Genomic DNA, 21,228 nt, shown 5'->3' on the forward strand with positions numbered 1-21,228 from the left:
AATGTAAGTGCTGGCACTTATTTTTTACTGTTTCATAGGTTTTCTTCCCAAGAGACTTTATCATTCTTATCCCAGAAATACACATTTTGGCTAGATTTCTAAAGTATGTTTGGAACCTTAATTCCAGGAGCTATAAATTAATTACACTTTCATATGCTATGTAAATATTCTAGGAAATAGACTCTTCCAAACCAAAGCAATAACTACATCAATAAAGTCCTGATTTCACTGAATTTCCATATTGTATTTAGAAAGTAAGAGAAGCATTTGATCAACTCCAAGATCTAAGTTATCAATTCTGATTCATACTATAACACAATATTTCTAAACTCTTTTATTTATATTTTTGAAAATGCCATTTCCATAGATTTTTAAGGATTTAAATTTTAGAATCCCAAACTTCTTTATCTGGGCTTCATGGTGAAGTGGAAAGAGAAAGGAAGAAGACACAAAATGCAAACATTTCTTAGCTTCTTTAGACATTACTGCCAATCATTTCTAGGTTATAATAAGGTCTCCTTAACTTTATCCTCACAGCTATTTCTACTCAATCTCAAGAATTTGTAAGAGAAAAACAAGGCTCACAAAGAGATACATGCTAAGGTCAACCTAAAATTCTTCAAAACATAAACATGTGAGGCCACTTGTAAGGGGCATAGCTTCGCATTATGGGGGAATTTGCTGAATACATTAATATAATTAAAAAGAGATGTGTTTCATTGCAAAGGGTCACTGGTTAATTCTATAAGCATTAAAAAACAAAGTAATAAAAATTTTGTTCAGTAGAGCCATTTCAGCCAGTTCCAAGGGAGTGGGAAGTAATTATTAGCATTCCTATAGCAGCTAACATTTACTCTTTGAGCATTCTGTTTTCCAGGCACTGTGCTCTTAGCTATCAAAGGATACTGACCCCTTCTGAAAAACCTTCCCCATTGTGAAATGGATATATTAGGTCATGAATTTTTTCTTTCATCAACTCTCCCAATTTGTACTGATTTTTTTCTTATCAAAAAAGCTTTGGATTATGATCTGGCCTCATATATGGCCTCATATATGGGCCTACCTAAAGGAAAAAATAAAAGTGATGATCATATGCAGTTCAAGTTTCCCCTTCTTAAGATAGGGTTAAGTCTCATAGGAAATACAGAACATGGCTTTGATGATGATGTGATTTGTCATCTAAGAACGTCTACAGGAAATGAATGTGTTCGTTACTCTGGTCACTGGAACAATAAATTCCTATATATATTTTTAACATCTTTATTAGAGTTTAATTGCTTTACAATGGTGTGTTACTTTCTGCTTTATAACAAAGTGAATCAGCTATACATATACGTATATCCCCATATCTCCTCCCTCTTGCGTCTCCCTCCCATCCTCCCTATCCCATTCCTATTTTTAATTAATAGATTGGTACTCTGCTGTCTACCTTGGCTATATGTATGTTTTCATTATGCCCTTCCCATCCCCTCCTGGCCACCCCAAGACACTGAGAATGAGCGTTTTGGGCTTCATGGTGCTGGATTAGATCTAACAGTCTTTATCTCTACTTCCATCTACTAAAGTAGCTTTCAAAAAGCAATCATAATGACTACATACTATATGATTCCAAGGGTATTATGTTCTGGAAAAGCTAAAACTATGGATATAGTAAAAAGATCACTGATTTCTGGGGGTTAGTGGGGAAGGGAGGTTTGAATAGGTGGAGCATGGAGGATTTTTTAGAGCAGTGAATCTATTCTGTATGATACTACAGTGATAGATACATGTCTTTATACATTAGTCCAAACCACAGAATGTACAACACCAAGAGTGAACCCTATGCAAATTATGGATTTGGGATGATTATGACGTGTCGAACTAGGTTTGTTGATTATAACAAATGCACTACTCTGGTGTAAGATGTGGATAGTGAGGGAAGCTATATGTGTGGGGGAAAGAAGTATATGGGTATTCTCTGTATCTTCTACTCTATTTTCCTATGAACATAAAAGTGCTCTGAAAAATAAAGCCTCTTTTTTTAAAAAGAGATCCAAAGTTGTTGTGCTTAAGAATCTCTAAATTAACACAGATTGTAAAAAAAAAAAAAAAAAAAAAACTATAAAAGGGAATCTGGCATGTGCCTGCTGTGCTTACTGCACTAGCAAATTTATGTTTAATTCTATCAAAAGCAACACAAGATTGACATCCTTATTCCAGTTTTCAAGATGAGAAAATGTGGTCCTAAGTGTTAAATATCTTTCTCAGAGGTCACACAGCTATAATAGGATTCAAACTTGTTTATTTGAATCCATAGTCTGAGCTCCATTACTAAACTATGCTCTTTTAATAGAACATGCAAAAACTCTGGCATCTCTCTGCCTTACCCTACTGACTTTGGATCACTAACCTCATTTGTATAGGATATCTATTATTCATTGAATGTTCACAATTTCCATCGTCCTAGATGGCTTATATTATTTAGTTCTCACAACAGTTCTATGACAGTTTTATCTGGTCAACAAGTGGTGAAAATGAGTCTGGGGCAGATTAAATTATTTGCCGAAGCTCATGTTTCAAAACCAGTATTATATGAAGTCAAAGCTCCTTTCACAGTGATATATTTCTCTCAAGACTTGAAAGATGCCTGATTTTTCTCTTTCATATCTTCATATCCATGTAAGAGGAATAAATCATATAATTGCTATGAAATTATACTTTTACATTGCCATTTTTTCCAGTTTTTATAAATTTTGTCTCAATATGAAGAAAAGGGCATCATGATTTTGCTTGTATAACATTTTCATTCAGTAAAATGCATCAAATGCTTACTATATAACTGGGATTATGGTAGTGAAAAGTAGATTTCCTATCCTTATGAAGCTTATGTTAAATTGATATAAATATAAACATTAAATAATGCTTTGAACAAAAGCAGAACAAAGGCTTAGAGGTTGAGAAGAGTGTCATCTATTTTGGATAGGGTAATCAGAAAAGCCTGCCTCAATAGATGACATTAAAGCAGCTAAGAGACAGGCATAATTCTAACTTTTTTCAGGTGTAATCAGCTATTATTTTAATAAAGGTTAAGCATGTGTAAACCACTTTTGCAGAAGTAAACAAGACACTGTGATTGCTATTCTACACTTAAATGTTGATAATCACCTCTTTCATAGGACATTTTATGTGACACCCATAGGTTAAATTTTGTGAAACTAACAAGTAATGGTTGCAAAGCACATATGCTTTTATTACAGGAGAGTCTCTCATGCCTTAATCAGTGCTTATTGTATTTTATTTCACACATAATTACTAAAAGGTTAGCTGTATGACTATCTGAAGCTTCTTCTGGCAACTTGGAAGTGTAAGATATTTTGCTCAAAAGAGACAAATTGACAGTAATTGACATCTGTCAACATGAACTCAACAGAAGACAAGGGATAACTAACAAATACAACTATAAAATTATTAAATGACGGAAGGCTAGGTTAGGGTAGTTAAGAGTGAAATAGTAAAGACATTTTAATAATCCTTGATAACATTTAGAATATTAGACAACTGTGAATTCATAATCACAATTTGTCAACAATAACATATTCAGCCATGTACAGTGTACACACTGTTCAAAAGGCAGAGGGGAATGACATATATTTTAGAATAATTTAAATATATGTTGTTTAAAATTAGCAATCTTAGTTTTTAAAAGAATAAGCTTTAGCCATCTAGATACATCACTTTGAGAAATAGCATTCCCCAGACTAGCTGGATTACTGAGGTAATGAGCTTTTTCAAGAATCTGGGGCCACAAAATCAAGACATATACTCAAATAATTAAGTTATGATTTATTTGTTATATGCAGCATTTTGAGTTTATGTTGACCCATCAGTCAAAGCATTCTGAATAATAAGATCTTCTCACATCTAATTTTCATTCCTATTTGAACGTACTCTTAGAATCTTCACATATTCCAAATGAAGCTACCTATTTCAAGAAAAGAGTGAGCTAAATTGTTTTTAAGAAGGTATTATAAAATATATGTTTAGTCTGAACACTATAATTATTAAAATGACTTAATTCAATAAAAACTATAGCCATATGAAAATAAACATATAAGTAAAGAAAAACCATTACTCTGTAAGCTCTTCTATCCTTCTTTCCACTAGAGTAGGGGGTACATTCGAAACAATGACTTGCATATCCAGCTGATTGACCACAGAGACCTGAAAGAAGAAAAAACAGAATTCATTTGGCTTTTACTCATTAGCATTTCTATAATCAAAAATTAACATCTTTCCTTCCCTACTATGCATAGTGGTTTCCCATTTATAAATTTAGGAATAAATGATATTTCTAGCTACACAATCTCTACTAGGTATGTTGAAGCAGGTTGAGAATGACAGACTAATTGTTTACTTAGAAGTTATAGAACCCTAAGTGATTTCGACTGTTGTTGGTTTTGCGTTTGTTTTCTTGGCTTTTACAAAAGCATAAACGAAGGTGGTTTTGTATGTTTCTTTAATTGGGTTATTTAAGAACACTCAGAAAAATGGAAAACCCAGCTTTTAGATTTTATAAATCCTAAGAGAGCATTTATTCATTGTGACTAAGAATCTGGGATATGGATAGTTAGAATAATTCATTCCATGAAATCACCACATACAGAATTCATGTCTGCTTTAGCCAACTTTATGTTTGTGTAGATAAAGAGATATATACATACAAACTTACAGAGAGGGCCAAGATGAACTAATTTAACAGCTGTTTATGAATCCATTCTTTCATGTAACATTTAGAGTCCATTCTATGTTCTTATTTAGAAAAATGGAATAAAAACCATAGCATTTATTCTCTGCTTACAATGTATCATTTACTGTTTTTCTCAATGCTCTACAGGAATTAGCACTCATGTAATTCTATAAATCACCGTATCAGGTAGTTATGACTATCATTCCAATTTTTTAATATGAAAACTAATAAAACAAAGAGCCATTAATAACCTGGGCCCAAATAAGCATAATCTCCAGAATATGTGATCTTTACTATTACCCAATACAGATGTAAAAACTGTAAAGTCAAATCATACACTGTGCTGCACATACATTACACAATTAAAATTGTGTAAATGCATATACACCAGGACCATGAACTGGATACTCTGGATTAGGTATATTTAGCACCATATATCTGAATATAATTTATACTAGGGAATAACTTCATGTTTATATATATTTTTGATATAGGCTGCAAATATACTTGCCCATAGATGCCCTATCAGGAGTCACAAACTCAAATGTTTTCAGGGACCAGGCAGGTAACCTAAATGAGTGAAGTAGCCAAAAGTATGAAATAATAGGGAGAACTGGAAGTCTCTCAAATCAGAGAGCATACAACTCCTCTGAAGAGGTCAGCTACCACTCATCTCTAATGAATGTTGCCATGTGGGAAAACAGGTGCAGATTTCCTGGGGTTTTCCATTTTTTAGGAAAAGAAATACTATGTGAAATATTTACAACTAATTTGAAATCTTTCAAACCATTTTGTGGGCCTAATAATTCATGTCTGCCCACTAGCCAGGTGTCTATCTTATTATCACCTGTGAGCAAATCGCTAACATTGGCAGTTCCAATCCTGTATCCCTAACTCATTACAGGCATCTGGGATCAAATGTTTAAATTTCCCTTAAACATGTACATGAATCTTGATTGTGTCTCCACACACATAAAAAAAATCTAAGTTCATTAGAATTAGGGATTATCACAGATTTTCTGTAATTTTGTCTTTTTATCTTTTTGTATCGGTCCTGAATAAAAAAACAGACAGAAATTACATATAAGGTTTTTTGTTTTTTTGTTTTGTTTTCTGTTTTTTGTTTTAGTTTTTAGTAGTAAAAATACATGGTAAAAATCTCTAGAAAAATATATATGAGATTTGTGCAAATGTGTTTCCTTTCTTCCTTCCTTTGCTCTCTTTCTTCTTTCTTTTCTTCCTTCCTTCCTTATCTTTTTTTCCCTTCCTTTCATCATTGGACCAGGAAAGGTAAAAAAAAAAATTCTGCTCAAAAGCAAACAGCCTGGAACAAATAGTAATCATGGACTGTTTTCTCAACAAGAGTAGATTTCTCAACTTCCTCTGGAGTTTAGTGGAACCTTATGGTGGAGTTTTGACCAATGGAAAGTTAGTGGAAAGGAAGAAATAAATATTCTTAAATCTGCCTCATGAGTGAACTTCCCATTTCTTTCCCAATCTCTATCTGAATAAAGAGGCCATAGAGAAGGGCACAGAAACATTTGCAAGAGAGCTGTCAAGAACACTACCCAACCATATATGCTCTCATTGTTGTGTCATGTGAAAGAAAAATAAAACTTGTTAGTTTAAACCACTGAAATTTTAGAGTTTTCTGTTACACAATCAGCCTACCAAGACAAACACCCAGGGATTTATTACACACAGCTGTTAGATTTTCACTAATTTTAGAACAACGAAAAACTAGAATGTTAGTTATATTTGGTGCAGGGAAATGGTAAAATTTCCCCTTGTGTACATAAGTTCTGAGTTTTGGAAGTTGATTTACAAGTAAACTGTTGGAATGCAATCAATTCAAGTGCTAGGGACTCTATTTGGAAGCAAAATTTGGCCTTGCAGATATAAGTAACTCTATCATTTGCCTTTAAAGGACTGTTAGTACTTTCTCTTTATTCAGAAGGATAAATTACTTCAAAAGGAATTTTTAATTTGTTAAACAAAATGAATTAATATTTAAGGTCCTCTGGAATATATACATATTAAGCTTACAATTTATCAAAAATATCTTCTGAACTTAATTATTTTGAAAACATGCTTTTGTACTCTTAAAACAATAATGTATTTCTAATTCTGATAAGATACAAAACTCAGACTGCATTTAACTACAAAAGTAGTTTTCTTAGATTTACCTATAGTTAATTTAAAATTTAAAAATCTCCTTAAAGTATTGACATATTATTCATGTAGAAGGTACATAGTTTAACTATGAAGACAATAAGCTATTATAGCTTAAATTTTGATCTTTCAAAAATATTATATGTCCCTGAATCATTGGTTTCTTATACCATCTATAGCAAAGATATTTATATGTTTAAGATTACTAGACTTTATTTATGTTACTTTTCTAGTATAGCCTTTATGCAAATACTTTCAGAAATACACATCAGTTTATTATACTAAACACTTAAAAAATTCTACTTTAAAGTTGCTTCACTTAATTCTTTATGCCTTAATTACTAATGAAAGTTTTTCCAAAAAATTATTTTTATCATTTTTGGGATTGATCTTTGTAATGGATTAAAATTACTAGGTATTGTCAAAAGGAAAAAAGAAAAGTAACATTTGTGCAGCACATAATTCCAAAAACAGAGGTTATCAATTTACATAATTACTTCTAAATCCTTTTAATTCTTTCTCATAAACCTCTTATAACTCTCCTTTTTTCTATTCATTCTCATATAGTTTAGATAGGCAGTCCAATAGAAATATAATGTGAGACACAAAAACATGTCAGATACATAATTTTCAATTTTCTGGTAATCACAATAGAAAGATAAAAACTAGTGAAATTAATTCAATAATACATTTAACTCAATATATTATCATTCCAACATGTAATCAATCTAAAACAACTTATTAAGGAGACTTTTTACTTTTTTTTTTTCATGTTAAGTCTTTGAAGTCCAGTGTGTATTTTACACAGTACATCTAAATGCAACCTAGCCACATTTCAAGTGCTCGGAAGCCACAGAGCTAACATATTATACAGTGAATAGAGACCCACACAATTTACTGCTTGGACTGGACAATATCTCTCCTGTCTCTGGTGCCACCTCACTTTTCTTGAAAAGAAGAGGTATCTTAAGAACTTTTTAAAGATAATTGTGTATATTTTCTTCAATACTCCACCAAAACTCAAGTGGAAGCTTCTTCAAGGTGAGTTTCAATGTGAAATCTAAAACCATGTTCAGTTACATTAAAATACATTTATCTGTCTTGCACTTTGAATGGATTTTTTATCTTTGAATTTTTTTTAACATCTTGCATTGGTCATTTGGAAAATATTGGTTCACTGAATATTGCAGATTTTTCAAATGTTGACACATTTCATTACACAATATCAAGAAAAAAAATCAAATTCTTTAATATGACCACTGATCTCATCAGAAAAGTCTTTGAGTAATGGGGAAGCTGTCAAGTTCACAGTAGTGAATACATGCTTCCCAATATTCTAATTTGTGCTTGAAGGCTTGAATGTCATCATTAACAATAAATACTGTCAGTTGTTTTCCTTGAATTGACAGTCTCACCTTATTCATTTTTGTGTAAATGCCTATCAAATATTCAAGTCTGAATAACCGTATTTTATCTCTAAGTTATTTTTTCAAATAAAAAGCTATTCCTTGAAAAAAGCAGCTAATTCAACTTGCATAGAGCTTTTCTCTCAGACAACCATGATACTTCCATACACACCAGAAGTGCTTTATACCTACTTCCTATTTCATTACAGAAAATATTGAAAAAGTATTTAGTCAAGAGTAGACATTGGTTAAAATTAATGTTTTACTGCGTTAGTAAGGGCATTCTTAGTTGAAACAGGCTTTCTTTTTTTCTGTTTATGTATGGCTATGAAGCATACAATGGCAGCAGCAGAGCAAATGCAACATGGTAAAAAGGCAAATCATGTCCTAGTATCCTTATTAAAAGAGTTTTGATCTCATGGGCCCTGAAATGATTTGGGGGACCCTCAGGTTTTCATGGACCACACTTTGAGAACTGCTAACCTGTATTGTAAGAGAGGGGCCATTCACTCACTGAACTCATAGGCATTTAGTACTCACTAAAAGGAATTATTCTAGGTGCTTGAGATAACATCAGGGAGTTAAATAAATAAATAAATAAATAAATAAATAACATGTCCTCATGGAGTTTTTCTGAGGAAAATCCATGAATATGATAAGTCTTTTGAAAAAAGAAAGCAATAAAGCGATGTAAAATGACACAGTATGTTGCAATATTAACTAGGATGGTGAGAGTAGGCTTCACTGTGAAATACACTCTTGCAAATACTTAGAAGAGATAAGAGAGCTAGTCCTGAACACGTTTGGGGGAAAAGCATTCTAGGTAGAGCCATTGCAAAATCTCTAAAGTGAGAGCATTTCTGGCTATTTGAGGAAAAGCAAATTGGCCAATATTATTGGGTTTGAAGGAGTTAGAGGGAGAAGAGTAGAAAACGGATCATTGGAGGCCAGATTACCAAGGGTCTCATAGTCTTCTATAATGATCTAAGTAATTTCTCTGAAAGAACTGGGGTGGTATTAGAAAGTTCTGAGCAGAGAAATAACAGGACCTGAATTACATTTTAAGATATCACTTTACTTGCTATATTAAAACCAGACTTTAGCAGGGCAAGCGTGGAAGCATGAGAGCAAGTTAGTGAGTTTGCACAATGACACAGGTGAGTTATGATGATTGTTCAACCAAATTGTAACAGAACTTTTGGAAAATGTGCCGATAACACACATATGTAGCATATGTATCTTATAGTACATATATATACACAACATTATTTACTGAGGAATTAAATGTGTGGTTGAGTAGAGAAAGGAATTAAGAAATTTTTAGCCTAAAGAATTCAAAGTTCATTTGGTCATCAAGTGAAACTGGGAAGATTATAGGTGGGAGAGATGTGATGAGGGAGAGGAGTTCAGCTTAGGAAACATAAATAGATCTTTAGTAGATATTCAATGTAACACTGCATGTACACTTGGACATTTGAATTTGCTGTTCAGGAATGAGCTTTGGGGTGAAGATATAAATTTGACATTTTCTAATATATAGACGATATATATATATATATATATATATATATATATTTTTTTTTTTTTGCAGTGCGCGGTCCTCTCACTGTTGTGGCCTCTCCTGTTGCGGAGCACAGGCTCCGGACGCGCAGGCTCAGCGGCCATGGCTCACGGGCCCAGCCGCTCCGTGGCATGTGGGATCTTCCCGGACCGGGGCACGAACCCGTGTCCCCTGCATTGGCAGGCAGATTCTCAACCACTGCGCTACCAGGGAAGCCCTATAGACGATATTTTAAAGTTGTTGGACTGAATGAGTTTACTGAGTCAGTGAGTGCAGATAGAAAAGAGAATTAACGTCCAAGCCCTACGGAACATTGACTAAAATGTCAGGAGCAGAAAATGAACCAGCAAAAGAGGTTGAGAAGGAATGAACAGTGAGGGAAGAGAAAAATAAGAGCATGGTGGCCTGAAAGCCTAGGAAAGGTAATAATCAATCAAGTGTTGCTGATGGTTCAAATAAGATGAAGACTGAAATTACCAGTGCATTTAATAAGTGAAAGCTATTGATGATGCTGACATAAGCAATTCTGGGTGAGTGTTGGGAGAGGAATTTTGGTTCAAGAGGGTTTAAGAGATTAGATGGTGAGAAATTAGAGTTGGCACTAACAATGAATTTTTCTGGAAAGAGGAACATAGAAATGGAGTGGTAGCTGGAACGAGATATAGGTCAAGAGGGTTTTTTTTTTTATAATTTTTGAAGCTAGGAAAAATAGCACAGTTATGGGAATAATCAAATAAAGAGGGGCTATTGTTACTGATAATGTATAAAAGAAGTAGGAGAGTTGCTGAAACAGTGTCCTAGCGCTGGTGAGCAGAATTGGATCTGTTGCACATGTGGAAGTAATGGCTCCAGATAAAAGCATAGAGAATTGGGCTTCCCTGGTGGCGCAGTGGTTAAGAATCCGCCTGCCAGTGCAGGGGACAAGGGTTCGAGTCCTGGTCCTGGAAGATCCCACATGCCGCGGACCAACTAAGCCTGTGCGCCACAGCTACTGAGTCTGCGCTCTAGAGCTTGCGAGACACCACTATTGAGCCTGCGTGCCACAACTACTGAAACCCACGTGCCTAGAGCCCATGCTCTGCAACAAAAGAAGCCACCACAATGAGAATCCTGCGCACCGCAGTGAAGAGTAGCCCCCGCTCGCCACAACTAGAGAAAGCCCACACGCAGCAACGAAGACCCAATGCAGCCAAAAAAAAAAAAAAAAGCATAGAGAATTCATCTAAACAAACAGGAAATAAGGCATAGAATGCTGGTGAAAATACTGGTAAGTAGGCGGATTTAGTGGCAGGAGTTGTAGAAGTATCTTTCTAAATTCTTTATCTTTCAGTGAAATAGGATGCCAGTTAATTAGGCAATTGTGAGGATGAGGAAGCGTTGGAGGATTGTGAGAGAGAAGCTCTTCTAGGAGAGAAGGAATATGAATGGACCAGGAAATACAATGTGGTTACTGGACAATGTAAGAGCTCACTTGGGGGCTTTCATCATCAATTTAAAGTAAGACTAACTATATAATTGTACATGTTTTTGCAGGCATCCAGCATGGATATAGGTCTGGAGAAAGGAGAAAGCTGGAATTAACAAGAGTTATGTTTTTTCCAAGTGAGTGTGATGTAGGGAAAGAGGGCAAGGAAGTTGCATTTTTATGTGATTGAGTGCTTGTAATAATTAATAATGTACTATAAATCTGGCAAGCAGGAAAGAGAAAAACATGAGGGGTAGAGGGAAAATGAAAACATAGTAGGCTAAACAGGAAGTAGACTGAAGGTCTTGGTGGAGGTAGAAGAGTGCTGCAGTTAGCTGAACACACCTAGTATTATGGTCAAAGAATGGGAGGTTTGAAATGGAGGTTACAGAGGGGGTGCCGTAAGTGGTAATGGCAAAAATAACTCACGTTTTAAGTGGTTGCAGTAGGATGGAGAGTAAAGCCATTGGAGGAAGGGCATTCAAGAGATTGTGAGTTCAGGATATTGGAAGAATCATCTCTGCATATAATGAAATTGCTCAAACTTAGGACTGGAGGATTGTTGGAGAAAGTAACAGTAACTCAGGAGGGGAACTCATTGAGATATGTTGGGGATTGACCCAAGGCTTGGGAGATCCCAGCAATAAAGTGAGGCCGCGAGTGACAGTCAGATGATGAAAATCAAGGCTGATTCCTAGGAAGGAGGGTCTAGAAGCAGTGATGCTGTACATTGAGGATCCTACTCCAGCAGTGGATAGTACGAAGTCTGTGACAAACAAAAACAGAAAAGAATACAAACAAAAGCTACTGCTTGAGAAGGCAGCAGCAGAAGTAGCAGCCTCAGGGGAAAAGCAGATTTGCATTAAGTAAGAAAGTTTTATCTAAATTAAAAATCATATCTTCACTCACCTTTACTAAAAATTTTTCAACGATTTCCCATTATTTTAAGAAAAAGTTCTAATATTTTTAATATGGGCTACATCTTTTATTGATATATGGACCACCTACTTCCATCTCCAGCCCTGTCTCTCATTCACTTTCTCTTCCTCACTCTCCCAAGCTGAGTAAATATCTATCAGTCATTCAGAACTGTCATGATTTCCCTTCCTTCTTGGTTCTGGCATGTGTTGTTCCCTCTGCTTAAATCTTATTTCTCTACGTCTCCCTTCTCTTGATTGAAAGGATTTCTGATTTTATAATAAATATCATTTTGCTAGGAAGGGTTCCTCATATACATATTGTGGTTAATAAATATATCACATTATGTTTACCTTAAATTTTATCTTTCTAAATATATTTTGGATAATTTTAAAGATATACTTTTAAATTTCCTCACAATAGTTTAGAGTCCAAATGAGAAATCTATAAACTTCACATTGCTTATGTACATATTACATATATAACCTATAGTTATGTTTTGTTCATGTTATTGTAATATTTTAATTATATAATATTTTAATTATATAGTGTAGTATCCTTATTATGTTGCCTTAAAGACCACAATGTGCGTATCTTAAATAACAGGAAGAGAAATGACAACATTATTTTATATAAGGTTTACAGATCTTATTTAAATCAGAAAATCTATGCCAACCTTAATATCTTCTATGTCAAAAGCGTTTTGGCTTAGACTGGCCTTTGTTTATTCTATTGCAGCTTTACTGTTATAAATGTAAAGAGTGCTCTGGTCTTCATTTCCACCACAATTATGGTGATTGGTCTTCACCATTACCTAAGAAAAATTTGATTGAGTCTGCATCTATTTGATGGTTAATATTGTCCTGATAACTAGATTAGGAGAACAGTGAAGACTGAAGATTTAGTAAGGTATAAACAGCAAAAGAAAAATTATACTTGATTTTGTCTTTATGTGACAAGTATTTCCAATAGTAATGATAATTATAACTTTTACTAATTTCATCAGAAAAAAGTCTAAATAATCCACACTTCCAAAGTTGGTAGCAATTCCATAGGATAAATGCTTTGGTGTTGAGTATTTTGAATAAATGCCAATATCAGACTGCCCTTGGTAATGACCCACCACTGACCTTGTATACAGCCTAAGAAAAAGTCAGAGTAGAAAAGTGATATTATTGACTGAAGCCAAATATAACTCTGTCAAGGATCACCAATGTCATCAGTGGGGATTTTGGTAAAACAAGGAAGTCACCTCTGCTGGATCATGAATTTGCTCTAATACATTTCCTTTTGTTTTCTTAATTACAAAAGGCCTAAAAGTAAACAGTAATAAAAATTTCATACATTTTAATTTCTACAGCACAACTCTGTGAAGCATTTTAAAATTTTAAGTAGCTCCAGCCAACTTTATATTAAAATTGAGATCTGTAGACCAAACAGAAAACCAGTGCTTAAGACATTGCTGTCACAGTCATGTTTAAAAACGATATGGTACATTTCCAAAATGTCAGAAAAAAAAAACAACCCATCAAGTATTTTTTAATATTCTAAACTATACATATTAACAACCTGGATGAAAATTAATCACATTCATGTTTTGGAAGACCTATTTCAAACATTTAAAAGTTCTAGGAATTAAAACACTGACCCCTGGTTAGTACTTGCATGTGCCCACCTATCTGAAGTTTTATCTACTCACAAGAACATCTGCTTTGCCACTTAGGCCCTTCCCATAGTCGTCAGTTGCAATGACTTGAAACTTGAAGTAAGACCTCCTCATATTATGGAAGAGCATAGCCGTTTTGATAAGCCCTGTGTATGTTTCCACCACGAATCCTTCTTTTCCCTCTTTAATTGGTGGTATTATGAGTCTGTATGCCATGGCACTATAATTGCCGGTATCTTTATCAGTAGCCTAGGAGGGAAAAAACACAGGTTATAAATAAGCAGGAAAAAAATAACCTTTGTTAAAGGGCTTATTTATGTTTGTAAGACAGTTTGTATTTCTTGTGTAATAATAACACAATAAAGCCCTCCTAAGGTTATATTTTTCTAGATGCTGTTATATAGATTTATAGACTTTGTGTACACAGGGTTGAATGGCTATTATGAGAGGATAATGACTATTAAACTGTGAATACAAGGGACAGAGACACTAACTCAGTCCAGCTGATGAACCAAGTGTTTTGATTGGCATGTTTCATGGGTTCAACTCTGGGCTGAGATCCAAAATGGTGTAAGGATGAAACTGTTTACCTAAACATTGTCTTGTGTAATAGGCATAGCATGTGATTGTGCTTTTGATCTAACCTACTTCCTAAAGGGAAAAAAATAATGTATTAAAATATCTCAAATGACAACAGGACAGTGTTCAGATCTTTTAAACAATAAATCTATTTTTTTTTTTTTTTGTGGTACGCAGGCGTCTCACTGTTGTGGCCTCTCCCGTTGTGGAGCACAGGCTCTGGACGCGCAGGCTCAGCAGCCATGGCTCACGGGCCCAGCCGCTCCGCGGCATGTGGGATCTTCCCGGACCAGGGCACGAACCCGTGTCCCCTGCATCGGCAGGTGGACTCTCAACCACTGTGCCACCAGGGAAGCCCTAAATCTAGATATATATATGAAGATATCCTAATTAGTTAGTGCCATATCAAAATTAGAGAGGGTTAGAATACCAATCCAGCTTCCTTTTTCATTAGCTTGTATCCTGATTAACCAATTTTTTTTCCTGGTTGTAGGTACTTATGTTCTACATGTTGAAGTTTCTTCACATTTAGAATTTTAAAAGAAATAGTTGCTTAGAATACTTTTTTAAAAATAAAGCTGTGAGCATAATAATATTAGCCTGGCTCTATGGTTTCTACTTCAGGGAAATTTTTCAGAATGCCAATTTGAGAATTATGTCACAGTGAAATATTTGAAAGTGGAATGGTGGATGAGATAGTTTTAGTGAATTTATACAAGGCTATGTAACTTTATTCATGATACTAGATGGGTAACATTTATATTTTAATTATTATAATTACTATTTTTATTATCTGGTTATTCTTATTTTATTAAATATTATTGTTAAATATCAGATATCAAGCATTTATGATTTACCATTACAATGCTAATAATTCTACAAAAATAATTTTGTTCAACAAAACTAAAATTCTCTGAGGAATATATTATTCTAGTTACATAAATTAGTGCCGTCCAATAGAATTTTCTGCAATGATGGAAATACTCTACATGTCCTCTGTCCAATGCAGTGGTCACTAGCCACATATGACCACTGAACACTTGAAATGAGGCTAATATGACCAAGGCAGTGAAATGTGAATTTTTTATTAAATGTAAATAGCCAAAGACTATAAAGTAAGTGGTAAAGTTGGGCTACAAATAATGACAATAATAGTAAATAATAGCAAATGTGTGTTGAGATTCAGCATAAGTTTGAATCTCTAGCTTTAAATCCTATATATGTGCTTAACCATTTAAAACATTTCAGGATAAATTTATCTGTTAGACAAGGTAACTTAAAGTAAAAGAAATCCAGATATTTTGCTTCAGGATAAAATATTTCTTGAAATTCGTAAGTTAAAATTCTCAGCTTTAGAATAGGACAAGCTCGAGCTACCAGCTCATCTCTCTAAATGCTCCGTATGTTTTACATAATGGCAGAGCTTAGTTTTTGCATTAGAGGAACAGTAATTAGATTCCAACATAGGTCACATTATCACTAAAGAGAAAAAAAAGAAAGAAAAATAGTTATCAAAGTGTTTATTTTTAAGCTTTGAATCCAGGTTTTTATTCATTTAATAAAGTATAAAATAAGAAATAAAAAGCACATTCCCAACTAAAATTAAAATCAGTTTGAATTAAGTAATCAAAGACATTTCTTTCATATACTGTGAGCAAATTTAAGACATGCTGAATCAGTCAAAGATTAGGCTGAATATTATCCTTTCACTTATGATTAACATAGGTATTTCCCCTGAAATAAACATTTTACCATTAATGCAAACTTTATTGAGGTATAAGAAACTGGCACAAAAATGTACAAATCATAAATACACAGCTCAATAAAAATTTGCAAAATATACACATCCAATGGACCAGCACCTGCATCAAGAAATCAAACATTACCACCAACCCAGAACGTCCATCATGTCCTTCCAGCCATACCCAGTTCGCCAGAGAAACCACTATCCTGATTTCTAACACCATTGATTAGTTATGCTTATTTTTAAACTTTATATTGATGGAATCACAATACATGGTCTGTTTCCTGTATGACTTCTTCTACTCAATTTTGTGTTGTAAGATTGTAAACCTCAATATTTTAAAATAAACCCTGTAACACAACATAATCACATTTAGAAAAGAAAAGGCAGTTAAAGAAAAATCATCATGATTGCTTGGTATATTAAGCCTCTTTGCACAGTTCTTACTGATTAACTTCCATTTCAATAAACAAGTAATTTCACTTTGCTCTATTCCTAATTTATTAAATTATTATAACCACAAAGTGCCATATTTTACCTTAACAGATTAAGGTGTTTTTAAATATACTTTTCCTGAAACAAATAATCATTTAATACAAAAGTTTGGGTAACTCAGAAATATCTTTTTTAAATGATTTTCCCTAGTACCTTAGTAGCAAATTGTCAAAAATGAGATACAGGGTTTAAAAAAATCATGTTTACTGGACCTTTTTTTTTTTAATTGAATGAAAGATTTCTTAAATTCTATAGTGTTTTACAATTTTCAAAACTTTCACACAGATGATTTTATATAATCCCATTATAACCACTTTTTTTTTTTCTCCTACTCCTATATTGCCCCTCTCCCCTTCCCTCTTTCCACTGGTAACCACTGGATTGTCCTCTATATCTGTGAGTCTGCTTCTTTTGTGGTTTTTTTTTTTCAAATATATAAAACTTTACTGTCATATGTATGTTGTTAGTAATGACTCCACTTTAAATTTTTAATCTTTGAGTAGGTTTGATCCTCTTTGGAATCTGAAAAGATCTTATTTCAGAAAACACACATGAGGATAGTTGCCAGAACCATTAGCAGTCTTTCAAATCTACCCCCTGTCTCCCAAGTATAGTTGAAACTAACAAGTTAAAACATGAGTGATAAAAATTCCAGTAGGTACTCTACTTATGATCAATTTAAAGGCTTATTAAGTTTAACTTTGTCTATTCAATTTCAATAAACACATGATTTAAAACAAAAACCTATATGCAGTTGACCCTTGCACAACTGGGTTTGAACTGCGGAGGGTCCACTTAAAGTCAGTGACTGAGGCTGGGTCAGTCTCAGGTTAACAACCTGTCAAGTGCTCTTTAAACCACAAAGTCCATTTACATTATTTGTGTAATGTTATGTTATAGCTGCTGTGGCGAGCTAACTTTTATTGAGCTATTATGATTTTCCAGGTGCTATGTAAATACTTTTCATACATAATCTCATGCCATCCCTTCTTTTAAGTTTTTTTTTTTTTTTTTTTTCGGTACGCAGGCTTCTCACTGTTGTGGCCTCTCCCGTTGAGGAGCACAGGCTCACGGGCCCAGCCGCTCCGCGGCATGTGGGATGTTCCCGGACCGGGGCACGAACCCATGTCCCCTGCATTGGCAGGCGGACTCTCAACCACTGTGCCACCAGGGAAGCCCTTGAATAAGTTTTATTGTTATTATTTTATAGGTGAAGAGATGGAGGCACAGAGAGATTAGTAAGTTGCTCATAATCACAAAGATAGTTGATAGCAAAGTTGGGTAAGTCTCATTCTAAAACCTATACTATAACCACTACATTCAATATGTCAGAATAAGTACCAGGACTAAAATCCCAGTGAAAACAACATTAAATGCTAGATAAATGATCTTCAGAATTTTTCCTAGACATATCAAGGAGATAGAAAGACAATAATATATATGCAGGTCAACAACCAAGAGAAAGCAAGAATACAAACAGCTTAGTACTGATGGTAGTTTCACCTAGAGGGTTTCTTCTGATCTAGGTGAACTTAAAATTTAATTTATGAGGTCTTGAGTGGCTCAGAGAATAGGAGGCAAGACCGAAGGCCCACGCATAGAAGTTAGTCTAAAGACTCCACTCTCAAGAATGCTAAATTCTCACTTTAAGGGTGAATGAGAAAGTCATCTCTCCTTTCCAGCAACCACTGCCACTACCACCCAAAACTAAAAAGAAAACTGCCTGGTTTAAACCTTGATGTTGAATGCAGTGCAGAAAAAAGAAACAACCAAACAACAACAACAGAAAACAAAAACAAAAAAACCCCAAAACTTCCTTGAGACTCAATCCATAACCAACACAAGCCTTCATCGGAGTTTGTAGCCTTCATTCACACACTACCAATTCCCTCAACTCAAGGATAAACCACAGTATTCTCAATTTGTAAATTTGGTGGTCCTGAGCTCTACCTGAATGAACAGAAAACCCACAACTGAGAATTTGAGAAACTGGTCTTTGATAATAGCCTAGCCTCCTCACAGAAGCAAGCACTTTTTCAAAACAGCTACCTCCAACATATGCCTCAAAGAATTCTAACAAATAAGTTGCAAGAAAGATGAAAACTTAAAGTCACATAATTCTCAAAATGAACAAGAAACAAAATACCACGAATAAAGAGTCTGTTGTGATAAAAAATGAAAGTCGAACCCACAAAGGCTTTAGATATTTGAATTAGTGGACAGAGAGCATAAAGTAAATGAACAATATGTTCCACTAAACAACAGTGATCTTTAAAATACAAATAAAATGAGAATAGTTGAACTTAAGTAAAATATATTTTCTAGAAATGAAAAAAAAATAATTGAAATAAAAAGCTCATAAATGAAGTTGTTAGAAGGTTAGGCATAGGGCACAAGAGTATTAGTGAATTAATGACAGAGCAAAAGTTAGGCCTGATGCATTCTGGGGGACTAAGTACCAGTTTGGAAGGAAAAGCTTTGCCTAAAATGTCATTAGTGAACTCAAGCATGAATGGAGCAAAAGAGCCAAGAGGTTAGAGCCAAGAGGTTTTTTCTTAAATAAATGAACTATTGTGTATATAACCTGCATTGTTTCCTTAAAAATGGGAAAACATTCATAGAGATATTCTATGAAAGGGGAAAAAAATTATAAATCTACTCCATCATTTTTTAGATAGTAATAAGGGGACATCTAACAAGTTTGGCTAAACGAATGTCTAAAAATTAAAACTGATCTATCATGAAAACTCTAAGTGAATCAAATTTACTAAAGAATGAATGTCACTTTATTTATAACATCAGCTTCTTTATAATCAAAACTTTATACTGGGTTCCTGACACAGCCATTATTATGTAGAAGAGGTGACTCTGGAAGATCTGACTCACTGACTTTTGTGAGTTTCTCTTAGTGAGCAAAATCAGGAAAGTTATGTCTAGAGCTGTTTTTAAAAAATGAAAGTCAGAAATGAATATTATATTTGCTGTAATTATATTTTTAAATGAAGGTTAAGACACAGGAAACCACTTATGCATTTCTAAGACCTCATCTGGAAATTTTAATGCACACAGGTGCCCAACATTAAGAGAAAATCACCAAATAACTGCTTCTATCATACAGGGGAGTAGGTGAGCCCATTAATTTTCTCACAGCCTAAATAACTGTTCCCCTCTGTTGCCTAAATGAATACTATGGATGCAGAAATATTAGTGGAATAATTAGTGATATCCAAAGAACTTCCAAAGCCCATTAAAGTCCAATAATGCTAACTTTAACTTTTGCTTCTCAATTAGACCCCATTTTAACAGTTAACAGCACTGAAGGCTCACTCTCCCTGAAATAGAGTGTACATATTTTTGAATGTCGGGGTAAAAGTTCTCAAATCTCACATTACCACGACTAATGTCAGTATGTCAAGCTGTGTTTGTAAGGGACAAAATGGCTCTTGCATTTTTAGAAACTACAAAGAAACCTTCATTTTAAAGCCCTTAAAGGCAATATGTCCAACATATAATAAAATATAAATAAGGAAAGTGTCAGGTAGATTGATCTAGTTAGAAGGCTATTTAAGACTTCTGTAAAAATGAAAACAAAAAAAAAGAGAGGAAAGAAACATTTTAAATAAGAAATCTTAGTATTTAATTTTTATAAGAACATCAAAAAAAGGACCATAGTCCAATAAAATAATCTCTAATTTCAATATGCCCATTAATCATTTACTTAATTATAGTTAAGTTAAAGTCTAATGTAATTCAGAGATATTCTAATGAGTAAAACAAAACTTGGTGTAGAAACAACAATTTAATAATGGTTTGTAAGATCATGCAACACAGAATTACAGAATTTTCAGGGGTTTTATTATTATTTTATACTAGTTAGAATTTGCCAGTTTACTCTTAAGTTAAAGAGTGGTGGCAAATATCACACAGTAGTATCTATTTGAAAAATTAAAGAGAGAAACTGACCTGAAGATTAGCAAAATATTCCTTTTATAATTTTTTTAAAGTTATACATTGAAACATTCTGTATTACAGAAGGCATTAGAGTTCAAAATAATCAAGTCCTGCATTTATGTAATAACTGAAACATTTTTTTAGTTTTATTTCCATTTCCTTATAAAATATATTCAAAAATAAATATTATCTCAAAAAATAATTTATTCTTTTCATCATTGCTAATATAATGTCATCATATATTCTTCAATGATGCTTTGAAATGAACTCTGAAATCATTTTTTCTAACTTCTCATTCATATGGAAAAGAAAGAAATTGCACTCTATTCAACAGGCATAGTATGAAAAGAAAATACAGGCACAATTTCAGTCCTCTCTTTGAGAGAGGAAACTAGTTTTTAAAGTTGATTTTGGATCATAAAATATTATGGATTTTTACCAAAAACTTACTTATATTAAAATGTTTAAGAAATTTGTACTTTTGCAGAAATTCTGTAGTTACAAATCCTAAATCTTTCCATATTCAAAAGAAATTAAATGACGTA

General features: G+C 33.7%; 2 protein-coding genes across 8 annotated transcripts in view; one reads left to right on the top strand and one right to left on the bottom strand.

The window, feature by feature from the left end:
• Positions 1-19,062, top strand: part of LOC307174951 (uncharacterized protein) — a 592,470-nt gene extending 573,408 nt beyond the window's left edge. The window contains exon 11 of the transcript XR_013824214.1: positions 17,760-19,062. The gene's annotated coding sequence lies outside the window, so the exon portion shown is untranslated. The remainder of the gene's footprint in view (positions 1-17,759) is intronic.
• PCDH15 (protocadherin related 15) overlaps positions 1-21,228 on the bottom strand; it is a 1,372,333-nt gene that overhangs the window by 47,669 nt on the left and 1,303,436 nt on the right. For all 7 annotated transcript variants that reach the window (XM_079899577.1, XM_079899579.1, XM_079899582.1 and 4 more), the window contains 2 exons: positions 13,948-14,163; positions 4,112-4,200 (listed from right to left, as the gene is read on the bottom strand). In XM_079899577.1, coding sequence (XP_079755703.1) covers positions 4,112-4,200; positions 13,948-14,163 — 305 coding nt within the window. The remainder of the gene's footprint in view (positions 1-4,111; positions 4,201-13,947; positions 14,164-21,228) is intronic.

This window comes from Stenella coeruleoalba, assembly GCF_951394435.1.
Source record: "Stenella coeruleoalba genome assembly, chromosome: 16".
Classification (NCBI taxonomy): Eukaryota; Metazoa; Chordata; class Mammalia; order Artiodactyla; family Delphinidae; genus Stenella; species Stenella coeruleoalba.